Here is a 26,880-nt window from a genome sequence, read left to right as displayed (position 1 = left end):
AATACTATTCACGGAATATATATAGAAATTCCCGATGTCAAGAGAGTCATTGATCAAGATGAACCAAGAAACAAGTTATACGATGATCAAAAAGCATGATTTTTACATAACTCAAACTGCGTGTGAATGCATTCAAGACCAAGCAAAAATAAAAAGGCAGACACATTTTGCACTATACAAGCCCCAGAACATAATATGATGCTGCCAAAATCATTGGTTGAAACTTGGAAAGCAGGAATCAACAAGTTTGGGCAATAATTCATCTGCTACTCCGGGAGACAAATTTTGATGATGACAATAACCCAAAAAGCTCATCCCATTAGCTCCTCAACTATCCATTGGATCCTCTAGGACAAAAATATAATGTCTTCATAGTCAATGTCGCCACTTTCTATTGCATACTGTATGGGACTCTTACCATCCTCGTCAGTGGCATGTGGGTCTGCCCCCCTGCATCAAGTAATAATTAATGGTCTATTATCATTGTAATTGAGAATGACAAACTATTCTCATGTTTTAATAAAGAGAAAAAACCCCCAAAATTTGGCAAATACAGATATCAAAGAAGAGAACATCAGCAAGATAATGAGTTATAAATGAAATCTTTAATGGTTCCGAGCTATTAATATCAGGCATACCCTGCCTGGTATAAATTTATAATTTAAAATTTTCAAGTGTTAGAAGAAGAGCGACCAGACAAGCAGGCATATTTTATCTACCGGTGAAAAGCTATATTATACAAGACTTGGTTTCCAAATACATGCAGTTATGACAAGAGAACAACATAGGCTTAATATGAACATGGGCTTTATCTACAGGTGACGGGTACAAAAAAAGAAGTTGAAATGTTAGGCTTGCAAATGCATCTTGTATCACTAGAGTTTTTGAACAATATTTTCCTTCCAAATGCCTACTTGGTGCCCCCCATTCCACCTTAACCTTAAGGTCAACATCTAAAAGCAGCAGAGCATTGACAGAATTTCTTGTTTCTTACTAAAAAATTGAAAGAAAACCAATGATATGTAATCATCTAAATGCTTTTCACAGTGCTACTTTATGTGTTAGCGCAAAAAAAAAAAAAAGACAATTCACCTGGAAATTAGTAGTTTAGCAAATAAATGTCTGCCTTTGAGAATACATTGGTGAAGCGGTGTCCTTCTCCTCGAGTCAGTAGAATTTAAATTTGCACCGTATTGTAAGAGAAGCTCTATCATTCCAATATCTGCTGTCCAGCAAGCCAAGTGAAGTAGGGAAAAACCTTCAAAGCATTCATCCAACTCGTTTCTGTCCTCATTTGTGCTTGCAGAACTAAGAGAGCTCGTAGTGTAAGGCTTGTGCCAAGAATCACCTGAAAGCAGATAGTAGTTTGGTCAAGCAATGCAGTTGGCTGCTCTTGCAGAAGTACAGTGTTGGCAATAGTTAAACCTGAGTTTGTAAATGTTTGTCCATATGTAACATTGATGTCAACACTGGAAGTCACAATGTGGTGGTACACTGATTTCTTGTCATTAGCACTGACACTCTCCCACATGTGTTGTGCCACTGAAAGCTGATCTACCTCCCGTCTACAAACAAAATCCTTCTCTGCGTACTGAAACCACAGAACACAACAGTTCAGTATCCTAAAGGAACATAGTCAGTGCAAAGCTAATATAGGACTTTTTTTTTCAGATATCAAAATGACTCCTATACAGAAAAGTGATAATCAATACATTATAAATAAGGAAGCTCAAATCAAACATCAAATGACTTGGACAACAAAGTGAACCGTAATGGAAAAAGGTCTCTGCGAATTGTGCCAAGTTCAAACAATATATAATTCATCTTCAGAACAAACTGTCCTCTAAAAGTTACCTATGAGGCTGATACTTATGGTAAATTTCTTGTCTTAGCTAGCCTTATCGTCAGTTGTCCTAAAACATTCAAATCTTGGATAGACCACCGCAGCATTACAAAAAGGTGAAGCACAGAGAAATTATGGAAATATTAAAAAAGTGTAATCTTAAACCAACCTATGCCACTAATATCAATAAAATTGTACAATTAAGCCTAGCTAAAGGATCTACAATTTATGTCTGAAGTACCTTCGCGTGAATGAACTTCTCTTTCACTGAAATGGGATCTGAGTGCTTGGGCTTGCTAATACACATGTGCTCATGATTTTTATCAAGCAAAATAGAACTGCACAGAAAGAATATTGAAGGAATTTCATTAACTTTCTTGTTTGTGAAAGAAATACATATATACGCAAGTACACGTGTGTATGTCTGTGTTCTCCCGCCTTCCTGTGACATAAAAAATTACCTAGTATCATCACATTTTCCATTACTTATGGATGACAATAGTTCTTCCCAGATGGAGTTGGCAAATGTGTTACCCAATGATTGAAATAGATTTATAACAGAAGGCTCCCATGCTCGCACATCAAGTGTTAGAGATCTCACCTGAAACAAATAAAACATAATTGCAGTATGCAAAAGATATGCCAAAAACTACAAATAAATTTCAAAGCATGGCTGTAAGTGATGACTTTACAGAAGTCCTAGAGCAGAAGAAAAAAATTGCATTGCACATTGTACATTATTAAGAAAAAATGCATTCCATATTAACTTTCGGAGTAATATTAGCATGCATATTACTTTCTTTAAAGAAGGGTAATAGTTTACTTAATTTTGACCTATGCAAGATAAAAATAAATTGCATCAACTGAACAAGTTTAGCAACAATACAGAACGATTATAAAATTTGAACGCTTAACTGCTATGCTAAATTTCAACTGATCAGATAAATAGAAAAAAAAAATTCTTCAGGAATCATAATGCTTTCATAACACAAGTGCTTGTCAATTAAATGCTATAACACTCCTGCAATTTTCATGCTACATATATCATTGGCAGAAATATAAGGATTTATGTAATGACAATACTGAAGCAAATAATAAGTGCTCAAGTTTTTAATTGAATTTGTATAGGGGATGTTAACTTGTTTAGTCAGTCAAAACAGAAGAATTGAAACAGAAATTAAAAAACAAAAGGAATATATGGCTGTCAACCCTGAAAAGTCCCGAATCTCGAAAACCTGAATGTTAGGTTAGAGCCTATGCTTAAAGCAGGTAATGATTCAACTTTCCCAAGTTTGAGTGCACCAAACCTCATGGGAAAATCAAATTCTGTTCTTCAGAAGGTCTAGTTGAGAAAAATCAAGCCTGTGCTGCAAAGGTCTAGTTAAGTCTAGCTTAGCTCGATTAATAATTTGAGTTGTATTTTTCTCCTTTTATATACTTTTTGATGTCCTCTCACATTTATTTTTGATACTTATTGCATGCCATTTTATCATCTAGTCTGAATCCTAAATAAGCTAAGAAGATCTATCTTATGGACATACCTCGTGTTTGGAAAGTTATAAAGTAATTAACATATTGATTTGGTTAGTTCTAAAGGTCTCCTTTCATAGGGTTTATGGGATTATGACTTATCCAAGATGACACAAATTGTTATTTCACACATCTCTTAAGTTTTACTCAGGATCTAGAAATAGAAGGTCTATAAATAAAGAGCCATACAGGTGGTTGTAATCGATCTGATTTAATGAATGATGAATGAGAATGAAATTGAAGTTCATTGGCCAAAGGATTCTGTAGGTCTCCACTCTAATCTGTCTATATTCTTCTTTTTTCTTTCATCCTTGTCTTTTGACTTTCTCCTTATTCACTGCCAAATACATATCTATTCACTGTGAAATTCAGACATGCACAAGATCAAGAAATGATGTGCTGAATGCCGACCATGCATCAGCATCCGATGAGCATGGTAAGGCACAAACCAGTGCTGATTGTGCACTGATCATTTGCCGAAAACAAAATAGTAACAAAGGATGGAAGCACCACCCATTGCATAGGCATGCACCCATATTTAGCTTGGCAGAATCCTTTTAGCATGGAAAATGCCAGGCTGCAATTGCTGGCACATTGCACAAACAGCATGCTACAAGCATAATTTGAGTGGTCTAAAATAACATGACATTCTCTAAGTGAAATATGCAGCATCCTCTAATGCTTACTTTCAAAATATGCATGCCAAGATTATGGTGAACCCAATAACACCAAATGCAAAGAAACTCCCTGATGTTTAGGAACTCTGACATAGCAGTCCTTAAAAAAAAAATGCTACAAGCATAATTTGGGAAATCTAGAGGAAAATGACATTCTCTGAGTGCAACATGCAGCACCAGTTTAATGCTTACCTTAGATATATGGACCCCAAGATTACGGTGAACCCCAGAACACTCAATGCAGAGAAGCACCCCAAGGTTTAGGGATGCCCAGTCAGGTTCAGGAGCACCACATTCAGCACATACATCATTACCATGTACTTTTCTTAGGACATCAATTGGTTTCTCCTGCTTTGAGTTGACCTTATGATGTTGTGAGCTTCTACCAAAACGTCCAAAATTCCCACTAGCAAAGTTTCTCTCCAATGATAATTCATCAATTGCTAAGTGATCAGCATCAGATGAGTTACTGAATGAGCTGCTTTCACTAGCTGCATGATGATGACCTCTACCCGTAGGGCTAGTGAGGAGTTGCTGAAATTATAGAGAGAAACTATTAGATTCCTGCAATATCTGCACATGACGGGTTATATTCCATTACCAACCTGTTCAGGTGACTGAGAACTTAGAAGAGATGCAATAACCCCAGTTATTTTTTCAATCCAATCCATCTGATCCATTGCACTCTCTGCCTGCATCAATAAGCACATACCAGTTATCAGTATTTAGTAAATGATTTGATATTACTTTAATGTTAGGAGATAATAACCTAGCAAAACTATGTTACAAAATAAATCGAACAAAAAAACCCTCCATGTTAAAACCATTTATTTAAATGTCATAATTACCATGAAATGCATGTTTCCATTTGAAGTAATTTAATGTCTACCTGCAAAGTGTAGGTCTTTGATGGAGAAATAATTCTGAAACAAAAACGCAAATCTGACTGGTCTGCATCAATTTTTATTGTTGATGTCAGCAAATTTACAGTATGACGTGCAACGGAATTCTCATCATGGACACCACCATGATAATGAGAAGAGAACCACCGGCTCAGCAATCCAGAACCATGTTCGAAGTGACCCTTTTCACTAGAATGGATACTTCCCTAGAGCAATAAGCCAGGTTCAAAAAATAAATTAGTTGACAGAAAACTCTTTCATAAAGTTCTTCGAATAAATGCATATGTAAGTATTAAACCTACAGAAGGTCTGCTCCACTGTTTGCGGTAATAGTACAGCATTCCTTGACTATCAAGAACAAAGAATCTTCTCTTCCAATCACCTCTCAAATTTGATGATCGCTTGGATAGATAACCTTGACGAATTGTTTGAACCTGAAAATAAGTTAAAACTTGGAAGCTTAAATATGGTATCAAATGAAGATGCAAGATCTTATAACATCCTCAAATGAGAGTCACAAATGTGGAACTGGAGATAATGTTACCTTTCCCTTAGCAGATGATTGCATCACTGTCTCAATCATCTTATGAGAACTTCTGCCAATAGCCTGTATACCATCTCCATTAGCAGAATCCTTTGACCCATTTGGAGACCACCGACTTTCCCGGTCAATCTGTCTTTTGAACTCTTGCATCCTCTCTATTAGAGCTGCTTGCTCATAGTTAGATCGTTCCCTTGATTGTTGTGCATAAGTCAGAACCTTTAAACAACAAATGCATGTGTATGAGAATTTTCATTGCAGATAATTGTATAACAGATACAAGTCTGGAGGTGAAACATAAAATAATAATAATAAAAGATGTTAAATCATGAGTTTGATGTATCAATTTTAAAACTTAGAAACAGAAACTTTATATGTATAAGGAACTAGCTTCAAGATCTAGAAAGAATTACTGCCCTATTAAAAATGACTCGATACCTTTTGACAATCTTAAAGGAATTATAATGTTGGAAAATTTTGTCCTTCAAGTTGATCACCATTAGGTGCCAATATTAGATCAACATTAATGGTACAAATAAGAGATCAATGGCTCCATGGCAAACTGTTTTACTATGCAACTTGAAAATAGAACTACCAATTTGAGGATAATATTCATGCAATGTTTCAAATGATATGATTGTCTACAAGGCACACAATATTATGTAGAAATACAATGAGAAGATTATATTCTTGCAATGTTTCAAACGATATGAATTATGTATAATGCACACAATATTATATAGAAATACAATGACTATAAGGACAATTACTATACATAACAATAGATTGAGCCATTGAGAGCCAACATCATATACTACACCATCCTTAACAGTGATTTAAAAAGCGCTAGGCGTTAAAAGACGCCAAGGTTCCAAAATACCCGAGGTGCTAGGCGCTCACTCGAGCGAAGCAAGGCGCCAAAATATAAAAAAAATATAATATAATTAATAAATATAATTATTTAAATAAAATATATGATATTAAATTAAGAAAATCTTAAGTATAAAGTCATAATATTACATTAACAAAAGTCTCAAAATTCAAAACAATAAATAAAGTTAGTAGTATTAAAATCAAAATAATATATTATTAATCTAATAAATAAAAAATATTGCTAACAGTATACTGTTAGTGTTAACAGTATACTGTTAGTGTTAACAGTATACTGAGTCGAGTGTGAGAAGAGAAGAGACCGCGACTGTTGATTGAGAGCAGCGACAGTGGCAGTGGCGAGCAACGACAATGGTAGCGGTAGAGGAGAGTAGCGACAATGGTAGTGGCAATGGAGAGAGGCAGAGCGGAGAGCAACGACAGCGAAGAGTAGCGACAACGGTAGTGGCAATGGAGAGAGGCAACGGTAGAAAAAAGAAAATGTCGATGGCCGGAGTCGGGGTTAGGGTTGGGGAAGTCGCGAGGGCTAGCGGAGAGAGGCTGATATCGGTGCTTTAGTTGGTTCGATTGAACCAACTAACGCAAATGCGACCGAACCAGACCTAACATGCTAGTTTGGTCGCCTGATTTAACCCGGGTGCTCGCCCGAAGCGCTTGATGCCTGGGCTCGGGCGAGCGCCCAGGCGACGCCTCTTTGAAGCGTGCCACCTGGATAGTAAACGAGGCGCTCGGGCCTTGCCTCGCCTCACCCGAGCGCCTTTTGAAATCACTGATCCTTAACTAAATTTGTTGTCTAAGGTTTAGATAAGGAATGACATGATAGGTTTAGGCAAAGGATGACACAATCAAGGTTCGTCATGCCGACCTATACTGGGCGATACGGGCAGTATGCACTGGTCTGACAAGAGACCAGCATGTAGACTACCCTGTACTGAGTAGTCCATAACATGGGACCTCGTATCGCCCGATACGGGGTCAGTACCAATCAAAACAGTCACAATCTGACTATTACTGACTGGAACAATACAGGTGTTGTACCGGTCAAAACAATCAAAATCCAACCGTTACCGACCTATACCAATAGGTAACAATCGGATTTCAACCAATACCAATTAATGGCTGGGATTTGTTGAATTCAAACGATCCATTTGACCATTTGAATCAAATTTAAGGGTTTTTAAACTCATTCTCTCCCCTTTCACTCTCTCTAACTCATCTACTTTCTCAATCACTTTCTCACTCACATATTTCTCTTATTCTCTCATTTGTACTCTCTTAAACTCCACAAAGCTCAAGTAGTTTTACTCACATCGAGTTAAACTACCCGAGGAACTAAAGACACCCAACTATCACAATCATCCGCCCAGCGTGCAAAGGCAAAGGGGAGGCAATAGCATCAGCTGCACCATTGGAAAGAATCGAGTTAAGCAACAAGACACCTTCTCAATCACACTCAACAACTTGCCCGATCTGGAGGCATGGCAGCGATGTAGACAGCAATGCCTCGACTGATGATGGTTGTGACGCCAACGAGTCAATGGTCCTATCCATAGAGTTTGAGGGTGGTGCCTGAAACAAGGAGCACTATTTTATGTATGTCACCCAAAATTCAAATTATGGAGTTCGACGAGGTATCGATCAAGTTTGTACACGGAAGAAGGGAAAGACATTGGATGATTTTGAGCAGATGTGACAAAGCCTACACAACGTAGACACATAGTAAAGCACATCATATTCACAACTGTCATATTATAGAAAATCTTACAACAAATAGCAATACGGTGATAATTGATTATTCTTCTCCGATAATCGATCTTATGATATGAAGAAACAAATCGGCGGCGAAAGTAGTAGTTTCGGCATTCTCTAACCTCCGCACCAATAAATGCCACAATCATACTTGCCTCAGGAGCTGCCTCGAACATATGTGATTCACGACAATCGAACTATGACCATCACCATATTTGATGAATCAATGACATATGATGTATCAATATACTATGTCATGGGATCAATTTCAGGATTGGGTCCGACAAATATATCAAATTGATATACAAATACATAGGATCGAGGGCTCTGATCTACTGCCTATGGAGTCCCATCGTTCTTTTTCATGGTAGAACCAGGTATATCTATCGATCGATTACTTGATTCATTTGAATATTAAAATTTAAGTTGTTTAACAAATAATCTAATAATTTAAATAATTTCTTTATAGATAATTCAACATCATGAAAGAACGGTCCAAAATGTACCACAAAGATACTCGTTAAAGCCCGAAAAAAATATGTGACACTAATCATTCCTAATTTAGATTATTTTTACTAAAATTATACTATATTTATATTTATTTTCTACTTAAAAACCCTAATCTAACTTTTTCTTTCTATTTTCAGAAAATTTTAGAACTATTTTCGGCCATTTTTTCATGTCGTCGATAAGCCTTGTTGTACCGGCACATGACACTTCGGTACAGAGTGGTACGTACCGTTGGCCAATCAATATATCGGTACAGACCAATAAGGCGAACCTTAGACCAAGGTTCTCAATTTCGATACCGGGCAGTACGTATCAGTCCGAGAGGATACCGATACGTGGATTGTCCTCTACCGAATGGTACTAATGTTTTGATCGGTACCGAGGTGTACCAACCGGTACCGCCCCGGATTTCGACCGTTACCGAGGTATACCGCTCGGTACGCCCTAGCGTACCGACAATATATACCGGTACGTACCGTATCGAGCAGAGCTCGGTATGCCGACACAAACCGATATTCGAAACCTTACCTTAGACACAATTGTTGGTTTTCTTCAATCCATTTTTATGTATATAAGTCTTTAGATAATTGACTTTGTAGTTATTGTATTTATAACAACAAAGTAATAGGTTCCAACTATTTGGGGTTGTCTACATCGGTCTTTGATGAATTGTAATGGGTTCCTGTGGGGCAAAGACACCTGAGATGTAAAATTCTCTTGAGATGGGACATCCCGTGGAACAAAGAGCTAGGTTACAATGCTTTTGCACCGACTTTCACTGTTTTCTTCCACACGTTACTTGTCATGTATTCTTCTGGGACAAAGACTCAAATGTCAGTTCAATGTGATGACTTACATTTTCAAAATCATATCAATTGAACTGAATTAAGTGGTTTTGAACCCTTTTTGTCTTATAGTGTCACTGTATTGTGTTACAATATTTGGAGGGTGTAACAGTGTTAATGCATAATGTTAATAGTGTTTTACCATGAAAAATGAATACAAGTTGTCCAAATGGGTCAAAGGTGGGGATTTGAACTAAATAGGTGGGTTACACCGTTATTGCAAGGAGTTACCATATTTTCATCAATAACAAACACTGTGACTGAGTTATCGTACCCATTTTGAATGTTGTTCTTTCACAACAAATCAAAACTATTCTTACCAGAGGGTATTGCAACAGAAAGATCCGAGTCATAGTGATTTTGCACTAAGTTACAATGTTTTCATCGATAACAAAAAAAAAAAAAACTATAACTCAATGTGAAAACATCATAACTGGGTTATCATGCCCACTTTGAATATTGTTCTTCCGCAACAAACCAAAGCAGGTGTTTGAATGAACTGTCATACCACCCAATATGGTACGAAACATATGATCGATCTGCTCCATTTTGGGTGGTACACAATAAGTTATGCCTCTTGTACCGATCACAACTCAATTGTTATCAATGGTTGGATTTCAAACATACTGGTCACCTCTCCCATCAAACCAGGTCCCAATGGCCAAATTTACCATGGGCCCTGTTTTGACCCTTTAAATCCTCCTCCCTTCCCCCTCTTTTACTCTCTCATTCTCACTCTCTCATACTCTTAACATTTTTAAACTTTCGAATTGGCAATTAGTAGAAATCAACCTCTTGATTTGGATAAAAGAGGGATTGGAACTTGGAAACCAATGGAATTTTTCTCCAATTAAAGGTATTTAACTCTTATCATTTCATATAATTAGAGCTTATTAATGCATATTTAGGAAGATTAAGTAATGATTAAGGCCAGTACAGCCACTTAATTTAAGAATATTATCTAATGCATATAATTATATACACTTTATTCTTATTTAAATATAATTTTTCTACTAATAAATTAGGTTTAAAAATCCTGAGAACATAACATTTTCAAGGAATAGCTACAAGCCTACAACCACATACAGTAAACAAGATTTCATTAAATGGATTTGGTGATAGTTTCTATCAACCAAATGTTATAAACTATATTAAGCATTGGCCAAGGCTAAAAGTGATTATAAACATAACTTGGCTATTAAAGAAGTTTGTAAGCAACACAGGGAGAGAAATACATAAACAAGGCATTCAATAAAGGATAGAGATGAACCTGGTGAATATATGGCTCCATCTGATGCAGCAATTCATATCCCTGAACAGATGATCAGTAATTATATGTGCAAGGCCAGTCCAACAAAAATACAATAACATGTTAAACTGCAACATCGAGTTTACTTGTTTGAAATAACGAAGATGGGCATCCATTGTTCCACTAACAGCTTCCAAAAACTCGAATCTCTTTTTAGCCTCAATGTTAGAAAGAGCAGTAACCTGCTTACAGGGATGATCTCATCTTAGAAAAAGATGTAAACATAACATAGATAAGTACATGGAGAAAGATGTGAATGAATTGGGTAGGAAAAATATAGGGATGCTTTTACCAGATTAAAACGGGTCTGCTCAAATGAAGATCTTGCACTATAGAGCTCCTGCAATACATATCTCATATAAAGAAGTTAGTTTTAAATTCTAATATCAGGCACTACAAATAAAGATATGATAAAAAAATAAACCACTTTACTAACAAATCATTTTAAGAGAAAGGTATTCGTTTTTACATCCTCCAAGACAGTGACTATGTCTGCCTTTGTGCCTTTCTTTAACGAAAGATACTTCTCACGGGCCTGCAATACATGTTGTAAGAGTGAAAACTTACAGCAATTAATGGTGTGAAAAATATATTAATTATTCTAGAAACGAAAAGCAATATTTAATTGCTCTACTGCATCATAGTTTTCTAAGGAAACCAGCAAAAGAATACCAACAAGAAAAATCGCTTTGTAATAAAAATCCAAAAACATCTGAGTACAGAAAATGATCAAGATTAAGATTAGCTTTTATAAACTATTAAGAATGGTGCTCACAGTAGCAATATATATAATGAACTCTTCACACAAAAAACTTAACATCACACAAATTTAGATCATCTGTCAACGAGTTAAAAAAGGTGTATGCATGACAAAATATGTTCTTCACAACTTATAACTACTGTGTCAATTTCAGGTCCAGAGGGAGCTAGTTTGCATCCATCTGGTGGCCAGGTATAACTCCAACAGGGTGAGATCCGTTAAAAAATGGACCTTCAGGAAATAAAATTAAAGAGAATCTGAAAAGGAGACCAGTCCTAAGGCTCGAGATTATTGGATTCTAAAATTTACCTTCACAACAATGTCTTAAATTACAATAACCTCTTTGTAGAGTAAAATAATTGATCATTGCATTGACAAGCTATGAAAAGCATTAGTGTAACCAACCATTGGCATAGGTATGGTCCTAGTACTTTTTATCCTTTCTTTCTAGAAGAATTTATGTATCTATAAGACAACTTAATGCCCCTACTACTTTCTTGCAGACCCAGAAATCAGCCAAAACTCCTGTCAGACTAACACTTAAGGTTTAAGCACAGAAACTAATTGCTACAATATAAATGCATTCTGTAACTTGCTGGGATGAGTCATCAAAAATAATATTGTTAGATTTCCACTTGCCAGTTCCAGTTGACATATTGTGAACATCATCACATGAAACAAGTTTATTTAGTTCAATTAAAGGGTAATAACTCAGAAAAATAAGACTGCATTAACATATGTTCCTGACACAGTAAGCACACTTAGATGTAAGGATAGTTCTATAACATAACTTGTTTTGGCTCAAAATAATAATCAGTGTGAAAAATGAGCACTTGACAAAATGCAGTACCAGTACACAATATTACAATCCCAAATGCAAACCTGGTCATACAGAAGGCTAGCTTTGTCAAAATGCTTGCGGGTATCCTTCATCAAGGTGATATTCCAAGTAAAAAATATTAGTTAAGACTTAAAACAATCACCAAAATATTTATGACTCATAAAAAGGCAGCAGGTAACAACTCTACCTTGACCTCATGCAAATCTATTTCTACAAATTGCAACAGTCTGTCATTTAAGATGTGCTCAACCTGGATAAAGAAAGATCAATAAAATCAGCAACAAATATATGATGTCCGGAATAGGCAAGAGAATGTAAAGCAAAGACTGGAGATAAGCAAGTACTAGGTGAAGATAAATGTGAAAATTTAGATATGGGTCATAGATGGAGAAATGTTAAAAAACAAATATCCTTTTAAATTAGGTCAATTCTCAAGTTGTCTAGATCAACTCAGATGTCTCATGAGTTGTCTCAAGTCCATCAAGTTTGCTCATCTTAAAAGAGTCAGCCCCCCAGTGTGCGATAAAGCATTGCTTGCTCCATACACTGGTGATTCACAGCCCTAGCTCCAGTCACCATCCACGTCTCTGACCGCCTCATTCTATGAGCAAGTACATCCTCTCCTATTTTGCCTCTTTTCGTCCTCTCCTCCCATTTCTGTTAAGTCCATCCTCTCTGTCCCTATTGCCATTGCCCTGCCCTCCCACTTTCCTCTTCTCTCCACTATCTCCTCACTCCTCCTCTACCTCTTCTATCCTATCTCCTCCCTTCTCTCCATGATCAATCCATACTCCCTTTTCATTTCCCTCTTTGTTTCTCTCATCCTTTCTTTCTGAAGCCAACAACTGCCTCCTCCCTCCTCCCATCCTTTCACACTCATTGCCCTACCCTCCCTGTTCCCTCTTGTCTCTTCTATGCCCTTTTCCTCCCCTTTTCTTTCTTCCTCACTCCTCCAATATCTAAAATGAACCTAATATCTAAACTGAAAGTGATTTATGCTGAATTGTGCACTAAGATCAAACATTTAATTACTCTCAACTATTAACTCATATTTCTTATGCTAAATGCACCAATAATAGTTCGCTTTACATCTTGGGCATGAACTCTAATTTCAGATTTGAGTGTTTTCATTTCACAAACAGCTCAATTATGTGCAGTAATCACTTGTCAAACACTTACAATAATGCATTGTCCGAAAATAACAAGAGAATAATTCATGGTTTATATTTTTTAAACGTTTCTTGACATTGGGGTCTGTATTGTTAATCTTCAGAAAATGATGTTGACAGTTGTTGCTTGCCAAATATCAAATTACTTGTGATGTTTTGATCCTTGCAAATTGATTGGATTGGTGCCCATTTTAAATAATACTAGGTTACATAAATGAAAATATTTATGGTACTTGAAAACTACTTTTGACTAGGTTGTAGATATTATGATCCTATCATCTGAGTTTATGGTTGTAGATGTTACAATCCCATCATCTGAGTTTTTGGACTATCTACACTTTCTAGGTAGCAAATCGAGTTTGACAACCTTGAATTAATTGATTTTGAGATGACAGAAAACAAAGCAGTAAGCACTTTGTCCAGCCATGAACAAACATTTTCCTACGTAAAAGAATATATCTAGAATCTAGGAAATATGTTTACAAGTTTGCTTACAAAAGGTAGCAACATATCCCCATCAAAAAAACTACGTTATATATCAAATTATCCTTATAATTTGAGCTGAATAATAACAAAGCCAAAACACAATCTGATAGTAAGCATTTCAATGAATTTTATCTTATTTGCAACATTTTGATTTTCTGTTCTTATTAAAGACCTTTTTTTCTTATCTATCAAGTAGAAATTTCAGTATGCCAGTCTTTCAGTTGACAGTATTGCAAGAAACATGGTTTCCCTTCTTTTAACACTGGGTGTTTGTATGACTCCTAGCACAAAAAGAAATGTAAAGTATATTAGATCTTCGGGCCATGTATTGAGTTGTGATAGCTCAAGATATGACAAAAATTTGAAGTTATCAAGAATTTAACCAGTTCAATCTAAATGCAGAAATTGTTTTCTTCAATCTGGTGGAAGGTGGAAGTCCAATAGTAGTTCAAATAATATTATGAGAACTTAGCAATAATCAAAATACCATAAACAAATTTGGATGCTTGCACAAGAAGAGTTCAGGCATTTTACCTGGGAACGTAGAACTTCTTTGTAGGTTCCTATTTCTCTCAAAGCAATTGTAAATTTGGTCATGACAGGTCCTACAAGTAATATAGTTTACAGGTAAACAAGGAGGTATCTTATTCCCTACTTGTGTGGTAATCATACAAAATCTCTAGATAATTAAATCATAGAAATGATGTTAAACCTGACAGTGAAATGCAAATACAAGACTAACCTCCAAAAGCAACACTGATTGGGTCATTATGCCCTCCTCCAAAAGTTTCTAGGGAGCTTGCAAAAGCTATATCTCCATCATATGCTTCTCCAAGTCCTTCTCTGCAAGGAAAAAGGAAGGATGAAAGGAATATAAAAATGAAAGTGCCAAGCAAACTAACACTGTCATAAAAAAAGTGAAACAAGTAGCATGAAGAACCATAAATCTGTTTGCATTCTGCACTGAAGGGTAAGCTTGCATGTTCTAATACTAGCTATCATATTTTCAGGCATTGTCTTATTTGCTTGGAAGGTCCTTGCACAAAGAATAAATGAGCAACAAGATATAAGGGTACAATCAATACATTATTGCTATATCATTGGGAATTTGATGATCCAATGGGATGGTGAACCCCAAGAATCCCGCAGTTTTTGGTATGTCATTTACACAACTGCCAATTCATGCCTTACGCAGTATGCACGTGTCCGTTCGTACTAAGTGAAAAGCATCCATGTATTTCATCTTCATTTTCTGCACAATCTTTAAAGTTTTATATGACATAGATAGCCATTAGAATCAATAGGTGGCTACTATTTAAACTCAGACTATTGTTCTGCAGAAACAGACTGCAACACTTGGTCATGTATTACTCCATTAAACCCAAAAAATATGTCCAGGTATACAAATCTTACAGAAAAAAATAAATAAATGCAATTCAACATTCTATAATCATCTTATAAATCAAAAAGGGACATCCCAAGTCATTATTTGGGAATATCTTAAACTTATAAACGAAAAGGTCAATTGTCTGCTAAGTTGAATATCTCTGTGTTTGTTTTCTACAATGAAAAAAATTCTAGGTTATATTGAGCAGAATTAAACATAAAGATGCTAATACAACATAAGATCCAAGGTTTTCAATCTCCACCGGTTCGGCACAGTTTGGCCAACATTTATGGTTGACTGGTGATCGGGATGCGGACTACTTATAACCGGATGGTCCGGCCTGGTCCACTAAAAAGTTATTTTTTTCTTTTAAGAATTGAAGAGTCACAAACAGTCACATTGATCTAGGGGTCACAAGGAGACAACTGACTCCTTGCGAGTTTCTTCTCTACCACTGCTGCCCACCTGCTCGCTACCCCTGCCTCTGCCCGATTTAGTACATCTCCTCCACCTACTCTTTTTCTCCTCCTCATCTTCCTCTTTGACTTCCTTCTTCCTCTCCCCTCTCTCAACCCAATTACTATGATACAACAGTATATTCCAGTGTACCATGTGTCGATATCTCAGAACAGACCAGACTTCTATTGGTCCAACCATGGACCGACACGAGTACGGTATCCGAAAATAAAGACCTTGATAAAATCAAATACTTGTAGCAAGCAAGCATGGCTTAGCTGTGTAGGTTTTTCCAACCCTTTTTAGCATGGAATGTCCATTGTTAGTATAAAAACAACACAACCCCCTCATATCAATCAATGGAAGGTGAACTAGGCTATTGGATCCCTTTTCTCAAACACGAAAGCTGCATTTTTTATGACAATGATCTGCTAAAAGATGATGATCAATGGAACAGGAAATTGTGCAAACCAATCTTGTTTTTGTTTTTTTTTTCTCTTCATAGTTAGTAAGAATAATACAATATTTCCCTTTTATTAAAAACCTTCTTTATTCAAGGTAAGAAAGCATCCTTGGAAAGATTTGAAGAAAGAAAAAAGGGTAGATTAGAGTGGAAGAGAGAGAAGAGAGATTGAAAGAAATTGAAAGATGTAGAAAAATAAGGAAAGATAAGAGGATTAAAGAGGAAGTACAAAGGAGTTAGTGTTTGCAACTTCACTTCTCATAGGATCTTATGTTTTTAGACATTGCAATAGCCTTTATTTGCAGGCTTTCATTCCTTTCTTTCGTTATTCCTTAGCAAAGTAGCTCTATCAGGCTTATCATTATCCAAATTGAGGAACAAAAAAATTTCCATCGTCTCTAGAACTATCATAACACAACTCTAATAAGTAGCTACATTAATCAATACTATATTTAAAGGGCTTCTACACACTAAATTGATTCTAGTTGGGATTTTTTAGGCCTTCTATGTACTTATAAAAGTAAGAGCGAAAATACAAGTATCTTTATAATCCAAGAAAGACTAGGATTACATCGAAGCAAGAGCCCCAGTTGAGGCTCAGTCAGGTCTTAACTTGGGTCCTAGCTCATATACAGACTCATGAAAGGTATCTTACAATCTTGGAGATTTAAGTCACGGCAGTGCCATAGATCCACTTCTTTGTTAAAATGGACCCCAATAGATCTTTAAGATTGAGGCCTGATCAGAAAAGCTCAAGCATTTAATAAAAAATTTGGGCTAATCAAGAGAATATAAAAATTCAGAATATAATGAATGTAGGTCCAAATGGAAATATAAGATAAGGTTCATTCAATTAGCCATAAAACATAAGAAAAAATGTTCCTCAGATTTATGATCATGTTAACTTGTAATTCATGCTAATGAGTTACAAAAGGAGTACTAAATAACTTTGGTTTATCTAAACCCATAACATCCTGTGAACAAGTGATTCTTCACTTTATTGTCCTGTCTGTAATTATATAACCTTACAGTCCCCAATAGAGGAAATCTACATTTTAGCTTATTTTTCACACAATATTGAAAATTATTAAAAAAATCTTTTGCTAAAGCCTAAGATTGCATAATGGAATATATCAGCTCTAAGATTCATTTGATCTTAAGCATATATTTGAACTTGTGTTAGCAAATAATGGAATAATTGTTTATACTAGCACAATTTGATGATTGAATAGACCAAATTAGTTCACATCTACACTTGCTTACTAGCTCGATGAAACCATAGTGCAAATCTATTTATTAAAGCAAACTTCACAGCAGTAGAGTATTTAAAAAATTTTCCTTTTGCATTAGTAAGTCAGCCAATCTCCAACACGAGTTCAAGAAATTTTGAGAAAAGTAAAATTGAAGTTTTGCCCAAGAGAAACTTTGCACGTCATAAAATCCTGATCAGTATCGTGCAGAATCTGTTAAATCTGTATACCCACTTTATCATGTGATCTCATCCCAAAAGAGAGTATTTGAATTAGTAAATATGTTGAAACTGACATAAATATTTACATACGTGTACTTGTGACAGCCTTTATAAAACTTTAGACACCTGTCTCTTAATGATTCTGCACTTTCTTCAAGTGATTGAATCTGTTTATCACAAGAGAAAATTGATTACTAATATGAAAAAGAAAGAAAAATCAATGAAGAAAAGAAATAATAGCTTTTCTTTTTCCTATTGACAACAATAAGACGTGGACATTACAAAAGCTAGCAATTTGTATTGTGTAGCGACTACAGCATTAAAATTGTATTTCCAACAAATTTCCTCTATCTCTTTAACTAATTTATCTACAATGATGAAGCTAGTACAGATGCCTAAAAACAAGATGAACACTGAAATATTAATCAGGTTCAATTACAGCAGTTTCCTTCAATATTCACTATTACATATATCAAGATAACTAAAGCAAGAATCCAATTTTCACTAAACAACTGTGACAATGATGTGCCAGCACAATGCAACACAGGTTTCATAATAGATACAGACAGTGGGTCAAAAAATTGCTAAAGGGTCGTTCAATACATCCACCATATTGTCACCTACTATTGGTAACGAAGGTGTTCAATATAATATCCATGCTTTTCAATTTCATTCATGCCTTGGGCAGCATGTAAGGGGCTTGTATAGTAGCCCCATTTTGGCTGGGTTTTGTGACCCTTTTTTACTTGTAAGTGTAGCTTGTGTACGGTCATCACGCGAAGGCAAAACTATCCAAAATGGAACCTCCAATCTGCAAGTTGCAGGGATTTCCATATGCAAAGTGCGGCCAAAAACATAAATCATCTTAGACCCCTGGAACCCCTAGGTGGCACATGACTTGATAGGGCTCCAGAGTAGTGTCTAGCAGCAGACAATCGCTTGGTTCTACAGAGATGTTGTAGGGGTACTTGTGCGCATGGACTTGCATGCAACGGACCGCCTTAGACCCTTTGTCACACAACCGTTTAGAACTTCCAAAATACATCTTTGAATTTTGTGGTGTCTACCAAGTGTTTACTTTAATGCCTGCTTGTGGGATCCCAATTTATGCTTCAATGGAGCAACCACGATAGTTTGCCCATGTGTTTGTTTGTTTATTTTCTACCCCATTGTCCCTTTTGCATGCCCTTAGGAACCATGTGAGGTTGCAGGGAGGTTAATCCTTTACGGATGGACACACAAGGGCATCGCACGACTTAGGTAAAATCAATTAAGTCTAAGTCCATGATAAATGGTATAAGAGCGGGACAAGCACACTAAAAAACACTTAGCATACAACATGGGAACCTAGTGGGGCTGCATGGAGGGTAATTTGCACATATGACTAATTGGGGAAACAAACATAGAGATGTAGGAAAAGGAGTCACTCAATAGAGAGGGCATCCGATATTGCCATTAAGAGGAATGGCTAACCCTTCATGAGAGACACCACAATGTCACGAACTTAGATGGTTTTGCCTAAGTCGTGCGACACTCTTGTGTATCCGTCCGCAAAAGGTCAGCCTCCCCGAAACCTCTTATAGTCCCTTAAGGACCTGTAAAAGAGAAGATGGGTTAGAGGAAACATTTAACTCGGGATCCCATAATTACTCATTTTAACAAACACATGATAGACAATGCAAATTATAAACATCGACTTTACAAGCTCTGAATGGTCGCACGACAAAAGGTCCAAGATGATCCACCGCGACCAAAAGCCCCTACAAGTGCTCGCATGACATTACTGTGAAACAAGGCAACGAACTAGCCTTAGACACTACCCCAAAGGCCCATCCAACCATGTGCCACCCGGGTAGCTCTTGGGTTTTATGCTGGCTAACACTCTACACCAGTCTACGGAGCTAGAAAACCCCCAAAATGACTGCCTAAATGGATTGTTTCTGGACAGTTTTGCCTTTGCATTATAACTGCACATAACCTGCGTTTACAAGCCTGAAATGGCCACAAAAGCCAACCAAAATATGACTGACAAGTCTATTGCAAGCCCTCTACATACTGTGCAAAGCATGAACAAAACCGAAGGACACGAACATACACAAGCATTACATCGAACACCATGTTTACAATTTTGTCCCTGATATTCTCCTCCACTGATTCCTTCGACGCCCTTGTCGAAGCCTTTGCGGACGTTGAATCTCCTCACCTTTGCTGAATCAATCTTCTAGTACAGTTGTAACACGCCTCTTTGCTCCCAGCTACTCTTAGCCATAATTGTTGATTAGTTGAATTTTGATCTGCACGCTACTTCATCTCGCCAATGACTCTAGCTCTATTGTGGGGTCAATCGAGTTGTGATGATCTTTGTTGGTTCCTGTGCACCCTTCAGATGAAGAGACCTTCCTTGTTGTGTGCTAGTCTCAAACGTCTCGTGCCGCTTGAACTGATTGGATACCTGTTAGAGCTTTAACGAACATTCCCTCACTGACTCTAAAGTTTTTGAGGTCTTTCCTCTACAAAATTTGCCCATCGATTCCTCTTATACTTAGTTGTTGCCTTCAATTAGGTTCACATCACCTTCGCTTTCGATTGGCAATCTGTTAGGAAATAAAGCGAACAATATACTCCCGATTGAAACGATCACCATTGGTGAGGATTTGATGATTGTTGGCTTTCATTAAGTTTCTTCGAATGGTCTTTGAACATATGTAAAGCTCCTCTACTAGATAAATAAAAGAACTAGGGTACTCGATTTCGTCCATTATCTTAAGAGTTAAGAAGGCAAAGGTTTCTCGACTTCACTCGCCTCCTCGAGGATTGTACCTCATGCATCGAGCTGGTTACTAGCCTTCACTTACTCTTTGCTCATACTTCTAAAGCACCCGAAGTGTTTGCACACTTTGCATTGAGTTAGCTACTATGATTCGCCTCCTCATTGCCATCGAACTTCTAGAATACAAGAAGTTTTGCCTAAAAAGAATAAAATTTCGTCCCGAATTGAAACAAGTATCTAATAATTTTGGCCGCCTCTAGGATTGTACCATCTTTTCCATCATTTCTGCCACCTACTCTGAGTAGAAAAGGTACAACACCGCATACTACCTACTTTGTTCCTTTGTTGAGCACTCCTGCATTAACCCGAAATCCTCCATTTCGACTATTTTAATAAGAAGCCCATTGATACTGGTCTTACAAAGTTCTCTGGCCTTTGTCTTTCAATTGTATCTCGGTATTTGGAGTTTGCCTCTACATTCCCTACCTCCTCGACCTCTTCTAAGAACCATACGCTCTCCCTCAATGAGAGTAAAAGATCGATGACTCCATAGAAGTCCCGCCTTTGTGGTACCATAGCGCTATCATGCCCATAGCCCTACTATCCGTCGCCTCGCATCTGCATCCCTTTCTTCGCGATCGGTAGATCCACCTTTATGGCACTACGGCACTCCTTCGAGTCCACCTCCATTCCAACCAACACTTAGTTTTGGATGGCTAAGTCCCTCTGGACTCATCGTCGCTTCCTCGCCCCTTTCGACCACTTGCTTCAACACCTCTGTATTCTCCAAGATTTCTCTTAGTCGATGGAAAAACAGACTGCAACTCTCATGCGTGGCATCTACCATCACGTTGCAGGGCTCGTACCGATTCTATTCTCTTTTGTGTCCTTGGTAGCAACGTTCACTCACCCGACCTTATCCTCTAACTTATCGAACTCCCTTAAGCAAATATGAGCTCTGAAACAACCCAACTCTACAACCGCTCCAATCATACCTCTGTATAATCAAATCCCCCTCATGAGACTCACTGGTACTTACACTTAGAATTCTTCCTTGATGATACACAACCCTCATATGCTGATATGACCAAGACCTTTATCTGATGCAAAGTTCGATGCATGCACGGAAGACCTGCCTTTGCGATACCATGGCATTTACTCGAATCCATAACCTTTATTATCATCATATTGTTCACCAAAGTGAGGCTCCTAGTAGCTCTCGATCATACCTTCATATAATTAAGTCCCTCACGGGACTTCTCCAATGTGTGTTGTATTGTCTCGAATTATTCCACCATGATCTGCTGGACCATGTCACTTCCTAGTGATATTTCCATTACATTCTAATCTTTGTAGGATAAACTCGATCTCTCTATGTGTGGTCTCTGCCAGCACATCGCAGGGCCTTCGCCACTTCCAATTGTATTCGTTCCTTTGGCAATTGACCTCCGTCCACCCGTTGTCATGTCACACACGAACGAAGTAGCTCTAAGACAGTCTGTCGCCTAGCAATTGTCGAAGTCCATCGACTTTGCTAAAATTTATGAGTCATTGTATAGATCCTGGGCCTTCGCCCCCAGCATAATCTCTGTTATGCACCGCTTCCTTCGTGACAACTTGAATGACAGCACTATGACATATTCTTCAAGAGTACCCGCCTCTGCATCTTCTTGTCCCGTGCCAAGTCCTTCTGACTCCAACTTTGCCTCTGCAAGTTGAGTCACCTTAGTTCCTCCGTCAAATGCTTCATTAAGATAATGTGCATGTGCTTCAAAGCTCCCTTCGACTTTGGCACCATGCAAGATAAGTCCGCTCCATCAAAACGAGAGATTCATGGAATGACATGATCTCACTCTTGCCTCTACAAGAGTTCATATCCTTGACCTTTATCCAAGGAAAGCTTCATGCTTCCGCTCCATGTTTTGTCTTTTATGTCGACTCCCTTTATGTGGCTCGAGCACTTCACTAAGTTCCACCCAAGTTACTCTGCTCCTCGGTTTGCATTTAATTGATGATGGCCCTCGTGCCCACCATTCCACGAGTCAACCTTCTATTGAGTCAACCTTCCATGTAGTGTGTCTTCGTTTGATGTTGCCTTGGGTTGCTCCCCCACTTGATCTTGCAATGCGCCCACCAACGCATTACCTCGTGCAAGATCATGCTACGACTCCTTGCTGCTCGCTCGGTCCATTAAGCTTGGTGGAGCTGTTGCCTTAAGGTACCCCTTCTCAACATGTGCAATATGTTGCACATGATTCTCCCTCTGAAGAACCGAGACTTATCTCTCCTAGATATCTATCTCATTGGAACAACTTTTCTCTTCGCATCATTCCCTCTAGAAGTTTCGGAGAGCACTATCCCCTTAGACTACTCTGCCTTACTGAATAAACTGTGTACTATTCCGTCCCTCCAAACGCACTTGCTAGATTGCGACTCTTCGCCAATACAGCCCCCGCTGCACCCCTTAAGGCATAGCAACATGTTGAACTTGCTACACACTTTAGCTTCCCACGGACATATCCTTCTTATGTCAGAGAGAAAGTTGCAGTGCTCCATGGCTTCGAGTTTCAGTCATACTGGGATGGCCACGGATAGTCCATCGCCCACATACAAACCCTTTCATAAGTATCAAATTCTTCAATTTAACAATTCCCCTCACCTCTATGAGCTTTGCACTCTTTCAGTCGCCGAGCAACCCATCCCTCCTCGCATGATCTAATCTTTTGCCAAGCGCCTTACTTGCCTTGAGCACCGTCAAGTTTGGTTGTCAACATCACGCCACAGCTCGAATTCAGTCATCACAACCTTTATGCGCTATGCATTCTTCCCAACTCGCTTGTTCTCGTGGTGCCTCTCACGCAAAAGGTTGGTCATTCTTCTGAATGTCAATCTTAAACGTCCGCTACTTTGAACAACTCCTTTCCTTACATCTCAAAGCTCGTTTCTCTCAAACAATCGCACGTGTTAATTGCCCTCAACGCAGCCTCGCTAGGTCCTCCACGTTCGCATGTCATGTGTTTCTAAGTGTGCTTGTTCCGCTCTGATACCATCTGTCATGGACTTAGTTGGTTTTGCCTAAGTTGCGCGACACACTTGCGTGTCCGTCCGTAAGGGGTTAGCCTCCCCAAAACATCTTATGATCCCTTAAGGACCTGCAAAAGAGAAGATGGGTTAAAGGAAGTATTTAACTCAAGATCCCACAAGCAGCCATTTCAACAAACACTTGATAGGCATTGCAAATTCAAACATAGACTTCGTAAGCTCTGAAGGATTGCATGACAAAGGGTCTAAAGTGATCTATCGTTGTCAAAAGTCCCAAAAGTGCCCACATGACACTACTGCGAAAAAAGACAACGAACCAACCCTTGACACTACCCCAAAAGCCCATCCAGCCATGTGCCACCCGGGCAGCTCCTGGGTACTGTACTGGCTAACACTCTGCACCACTCTGCGAAGCTAGAAAACCCCTAAAATAATTCCTGGATGGCTTGTTTCTAGGCAGTTTTGCCTCTACACAATGACTGCACACAACCTGCTTTTACAAGCTTGAAACGGCCACAAAAGCCAACCAAAATGGGGCTGGTAAGTCTACTACAAGCCCTCTACATACTGTGCAAAGCATGAACAAAACCGAAAAACACAAACATATACAAGCATTACATCAAACACCTTGTTTATAAATTTATCCGTGACAACAAAGACAAGCAAGCTTGAGAAGAATGCATAGCGCACAAATGTTGGATGGTTGAGTTCGAGCTACGGCTCAACGTCATCAACCTAACTTGATGGTACTCAAGGCAGGCAAAAGCACTGAGCAAAGGATGAGAACATGCTTGTAAGCATAGTTATGTGTAATCATCGCATGGAGGTAAAACTACCCAAAAATGAAGCTTCTAGCCTACAGCTTGTAGGGATTTCCATAAGCAATGATGGCTAAGAAAATGTAAGCCATCTCAGACCCCTATAACCCCTAAGTAGCACATGGTTGGATGGGGCTCTAGGTTGCTTCTAGAGATAGTCCATTGCTTGGTTCCATAGTGATGCCCCAAGGACACTAGTACATGGGGACTTGCATGTAACATATTGCCTTGGACCCTTTATCGTGTGACCATTCAAAGCTTACAAAGTCCATATTTGTACTTTGCAATGTCTACAAATGTTTGGTTTAATGTTTGCTTATGTGATCTTGAGTTTAAGCTTATATGGAACAACGACGATAATTTTGTGAGTGTTTGTTTGCTTTCTAACTCGTTTTCTCTTTTGCAGTTACTTAGGGACCCTGCAAAGTTGTTGGGAGGCAAACCCTTTGTGAAAGGATACGCAAGCGTGCCGCACAATTAGACAAAATCAGCTAAGTCCGAAACAATATGGTATATCGTTGTGTCAATGCAACACTACAACAATGCTGCATAAATGAAAAACTCTTACATTCCCTACTCAAATACAAGAACTGAAGTACTGTTTTGGATAGTTTTCCGTGCACCACAATAGGATAACTGCCAAAGGCAAGCTTCTCGATGTAGCAATATCAAGATACAAGGAGCAGTGACAACATACTTCCATGGCTCATCTGAAAAATACTGCAGTATAAAAATGGATGATGTTCCAGATATACAAGGATGCCAAAGAACCAGAGAAAAGATAGAAATCTTTTCTCTTACTTTTTCATATCTCTGAAAGTAAAAAATGAGCTACACAAATTTATGTTGCAAGAGGAACAGACATTATGAAAATATTTTGGTAGAGGTGAGCAACTATAGAGTGTAACTCCATTACATAGGGCAGGAAAGCTGCAACCAAGCTAAGGTAGAGCCAGTTGGAATAACTAAGTACAGCCATTCTGTATGGATAGGTAAAACTTTCAGTATTGAACTAAAAAGTTTATGCAAATTGAATAGAATTAACATGAAGCCTGAAACTTAAAGTGAACACTTTAACTTGTCAGTCTCTTTCAATGTCAACCTACTCAAGAATCACCATTGTCATGTGGAGCTCTTGGTATAAACCATTGCAAAACTGAAGTGTATATAATATATGCAACATACAAATATGATAATCCAATATTCATTGTAATTATAAGTACCCTCGAAAAGAGTAAAGTATAGTAAGAAAAAGATAGTTGAAGTCAGTGGAATCTAACTCTTTCACAAATAAATACAAGTGTCTCTTTGACAAGTTAAGAAACATTTTGGAAACTACTGAACAGAGAGTTAGCACTATCAGCTGAAAATTCATAATGAGGTTCCTCTGTAGTGTTACCTAACTGAATTATTAATTAAAACAATCAATTTATGGACTCCAATGCAGCAGCCTTTTTGAAAAACAACCTTGGAAAAATAGCAACCAAACGAAAGTCACAAACATTGGATAGCTTCTAAAGTTATACTCCACCGGGCTTTCGTTGAGAAAATTATTTAGGAGATCTTTGTCATCTAGTCAAAAGGAATTTCTCTTGTTCAAGCTTAATAGAGGAAGACTAAACAAAGTTCTCAATGAATAAAAGTGGCAAACACTCTGTCTTGATCAGAAAAACCCTATCTTATCTCTCTTTCCCCGCTTCAATACCAATAAACACCAATTATCAGTGAAACAAACCGGCTCTCAGATGCCAATAAACTTTTAAATTCTGTTAAACAACGTAACCCCATTTGCAGTACGTCGCTTTGGAGAACAACCTTTCAACATCCAAATGCACGTAAAACCACAATCGCAATACAGCAGTACGAATGAAGATAGAATTAGCTCAGAAGGCCTCTCACCTGCTCCCGAAACATAGGAGAATCGTCAAGCTTGGCGAAGTACATGGTGAAGCGGCAACCTTCCCCTCCCTCCAACAGACAATCCTCATCAACGCACACTCCTATCCCCGGCTCAACCTACGGAACACTCGGGTTGTCTCACAGGACACAGGACTGAGCGAGATCGCACGGTCACCACAGAAGTCCAGCACCGGCGGATCCAAAAACCCTTTTATTTCTCCTAAATGCACTCAATGATCACAGCCCAGATCATCTCCAGAGACATTTCTCCGGCAAATCCACCGGTGTGGACGTTCCCCTAATCCAAAAGGCGAGCTCTTTAGCGCCAAGGTCTCAGACCACAAGAGTTCGAACAGAATGGAGAAGATTAGGGAAGGCAAACAGCGATCAGAGAGAGGAAACAGCGTCGATCAAAGGGATTTGTGGAGGAATCGCAGAGAAGAGAACGGAGGGAAAGAAGAGGGGAGGAGCGAGGAGCTAAAGAAAAAGGAAGAGAGGAAAAAAAGAAGGAAAAAAAGTGG

The 26,880-nt window shown here is 38.1% G+C and overlaps 1 protein-coding gene across 1 annotated transcript; it reads right to left on the bottom strand.

The window, feature by feature from the left end:
- Positions 1-59: 59 nt before the first annotated feature.
- LOC135646116 (ADP-ribosylation factor GTPase-activating protein AGD3-like) lies at positions 60-26,880 on the bottom strand. The gene is made up of 20 exons (XM_065165289.1): positions 26,360-26,880; positions 17,921-17,997; positions 14,796-14,896; positions 14,588-14,658; positions 12,586-12,648; positions 12,440-12,484; positions 11,267-11,332; positions 11,090-11,137; positions 10,884-10,979; positions 10,759-10,800; positions 5,497-5,712; positions 5,255-5,386; positions 4,940-5,158; positions 4,656-4,742; positions 4,243-4,584; positions 2,305-2,444; positions 2,085-2,181; positions 1,426-1,591; positions 1,093-1,348; positions 60-450 (listed from the first exon to the last, which is right to left on the bottom strand). Exons 1-20 carry the CDS (start codon positions 26,402-26,404, stop codon positions 348-350), a joined length of 2,412 nt encoding a protein of 803 aa, XP_065021361.1. The 5' UTR covers positions 26,405-26,880; the 3' UTR covers positions 60-347.

Source organism: Musa acuminata, chromosome BXJ3-8 (genome assembly GCF_036884655.1).
Source record: "Musa acuminata AAA Group cultivar baxijiao chromosome BXJ3-8, Cavendish_Baxijiao_AAA, whole genome shotgun sequence".
In the NCBI taxonomy this organism is placed as follows: domain Eukaryota; kingdom Viridiplantae; phylum Streptophyta; class Magnoliopsida; order Zingiberales; family Musaceae; genus Musa; species Musa acuminata.
This window is presented reverse-complemented; position numbering and strand designations above follow the sequence as displayed.

Excerpts from the sequence above, each read along its gene's own strand:
- LOC135646116 (XM_065165289.1), bottom strand. The coding sequence starts at position 26,404 with ATGTACTTCGCCAAGCTTGACGATTCTCCTATGTTTCGGGAGCAG. Across the intron at positions 5,387-5,496 it reads AATCATCTGCTAAGGGAAAG|GTTCAAACAATTCGTCAAGG; the intron begins GTAACATTATCT and ends ACTTATTTTCAG. Across the intron at positions 4,743-4,939 it reads CAAAGACCTACACTTTGCAG|GCAGAGAGTGCAATGGATCA; the intron begins GTAGACATTAAA and ends TTATTGATGCAG.